Source organism: Amphimedon queenslandica, unplaced genomic scaffold (genome assembly GCF_000090795.2).
Source record: "Amphimedon queenslandica unplaced genomic scaffold, v1.1 AMPQUscaffold_6563_Cont21479, whole genome shotgun sequence".
Taxonomy (NCBI): domain Eukaryota; kingdom Metazoa; phylum Porifera; class Demospongiae; order Haplosclerida; family Niphatidae; genus Amphimedon; species Amphimedon queenslandica.
Genome location: NW_003553146.1, coordinates 1 through 1896, shown reverse-complemented (window position 1 = coordinate 1896; position 1896 = coordinate 1). Strand labels below are relative to the sequence as shown.

The 1896-nt window shown below is 35.3% G+C and overlaps 1 protein-coding gene across 1 annotated transcript; it reads right to left on the bottom strand.

Annotated features, from left to right (window-relative positions):
• Nucleotides 1-316: 316 nt before the first annotated feature.
• Nucleotides 317-1890, bottom strand: LOC105315962 (uncharacterized). The gene is made up of 4 exons (XM_011410744.2): nucleotides 1753-1890; nucleotides 1546-1640; nucleotides 1245-1327; nucleotides 317-638 (listed from the first exon to the last, which is right to left on the bottom strand). Exons 1-4 carry the CDS (start codon nucleotides 1869-1871, stop codon nucleotides 444-446), a joined length of 492 nt encoding a protein of 163 aa, XP_011409046.2. The 5' UTR covers nucleotides 1872-1890; the 3' UTR covers nucleotides 317-443.
• Between the last annotated feature and the right edge of the window lie 6 nt (nucleotides 1891-1896).

Here is a 1896-nt window from a genome sequence, read left to right as displayed (position 1 = left end):
GAGGAGGGAGAGGGGAGAGAGAGAGAGGGAGGGAGAGAGAGAGAGAGAGAAAGAGAGAGAGAGGGAGAGAGAGAGAGGAGACAAAAATATAATAGCTAGTCCTAGTCAATAGATTTATATTCTAAATAGCATGCTTCATGAGTACAAGCAGGTTACATTGCATTTGTAGCAACTTCATAAAATATCCAGCTTTGATTGGAATGAGCTCAAACTTTCTAGTTTCTACACAACATAAGAACATGCATGTGTACTAGGAAAAATTACAAAAATCGACAATTTTCTCCTTTTCAATTTTGGCAAAATTTGGCCTGTGACCCTGTACTATAATAGTACAGGGACTTTGGCCTGATTTTTGAGTAACTCAAACCTGTATGAGCACTATGCTGAAATCCTGTACAAAACCTAGCATATAATCACAATGTGATATTCTCTATTTTCTTGATTCAGTGGCTTATTTCTTGCCTGCCCTTTGCCCTCCCTCCCACTTTAAAAACTCCGTCACCCTCTCTCTCTCTCTCTTTATTCTCTCCTACCTGTAGTCCTATACTGGCAGCTGGTCCACTAGGATCGACTGTGTGTACATAAACTGGTCTTGAGCCTCTGATTACAAAACCATATCCCACGGGATCGCTCACAATCTGAAATAAAAATAAAAAATTAAATAAATAAATAATAATAACTATTGACTTATTTTTTAACACAATATTTCTTTTTTCTACTTCTAAGTTTATAATAATAATTATTATAATTATTACAAACTTAAAAAATAATCAAAAATAAATAAAAATGAAAAAATATATAATAATGATATTTTAAGTCTCTATACAACTCCAGGTGCACTGCACATGACTAAATGATTACATTAAGTTGACTATAAATAGTAATATACTTCTCATCCTGTTCCTGTCAAGCAGGTGGGTGGCTATTTCATGCAAATACTATTTTTGGCATTGCACTACAGTACACTTTGTGTAGCTATATTTAATTAATAACAGTAATAATATAATAATAGCGACCAAACTTGTAAGCTTGTGGGTGGCCATTACATTACCTGGGATTATCTCTAATTTTATTTATTCTTAAGTCATCGAAGAGTGTATTATTAAAAGCAGTTATAATAATAATAACAATAATAATAATAATTCTTAGGGTAGGCTTTCATTTTTCTGTTGCATGGTTATAACAACAACAACAACAAAAATAATAATAATAATAATAATAAGTTGCTTTGAAGTTATACTCACATCAACACTTCTCTTGATGAATCTCCCATTAGGGTCCGTTAGCTCTTCAATGGTAATGTCAGAGTAAGATTGCTGCTGTCCGACTGTACAAAAACAAATCGTAAAAAATAAACAATAACAACATAAGAACGAAATTAAAAATCAAGACGGACAAACACATCAAAGTGAAACTGCTTTCATACGTTCGTAAACTCCCAGCCTCACTATACTCTATATAAAGCCCGTACGTGCAAGCTATATTAGTAGTTTTACTACTCTATTTAAAGCCCAGGCTATATTCTATTTAAAGCCCAGCTCTTACATGTTGGCGGGTCAGCTGGTGAGATGTAGGTAGGCTCGGAAGGTGCTTGCATTTGTAAGTATTCGGGATCAACAGCAGATTGCATTGCAATGTATCTAAGGAGAGACAAATACAACATATCACATACAACAATATTATACGTGTGCATGTACATGTATATACATAATTACATGTAGTTCTAATTAGTGTATTAATATAGGGGCTTACTCATCATCGTTCTCCTGAGGGGAGGTGCTACCGCCTGACATGTACTGATCGCTGGCACTTGAAGACTCAAAGCTGATATCAGAGTTACGGTTTTCGGAGCCTTGTTCGGAGGAGATCATGGAGCCCAGGCGCTTCCTCGGCTCT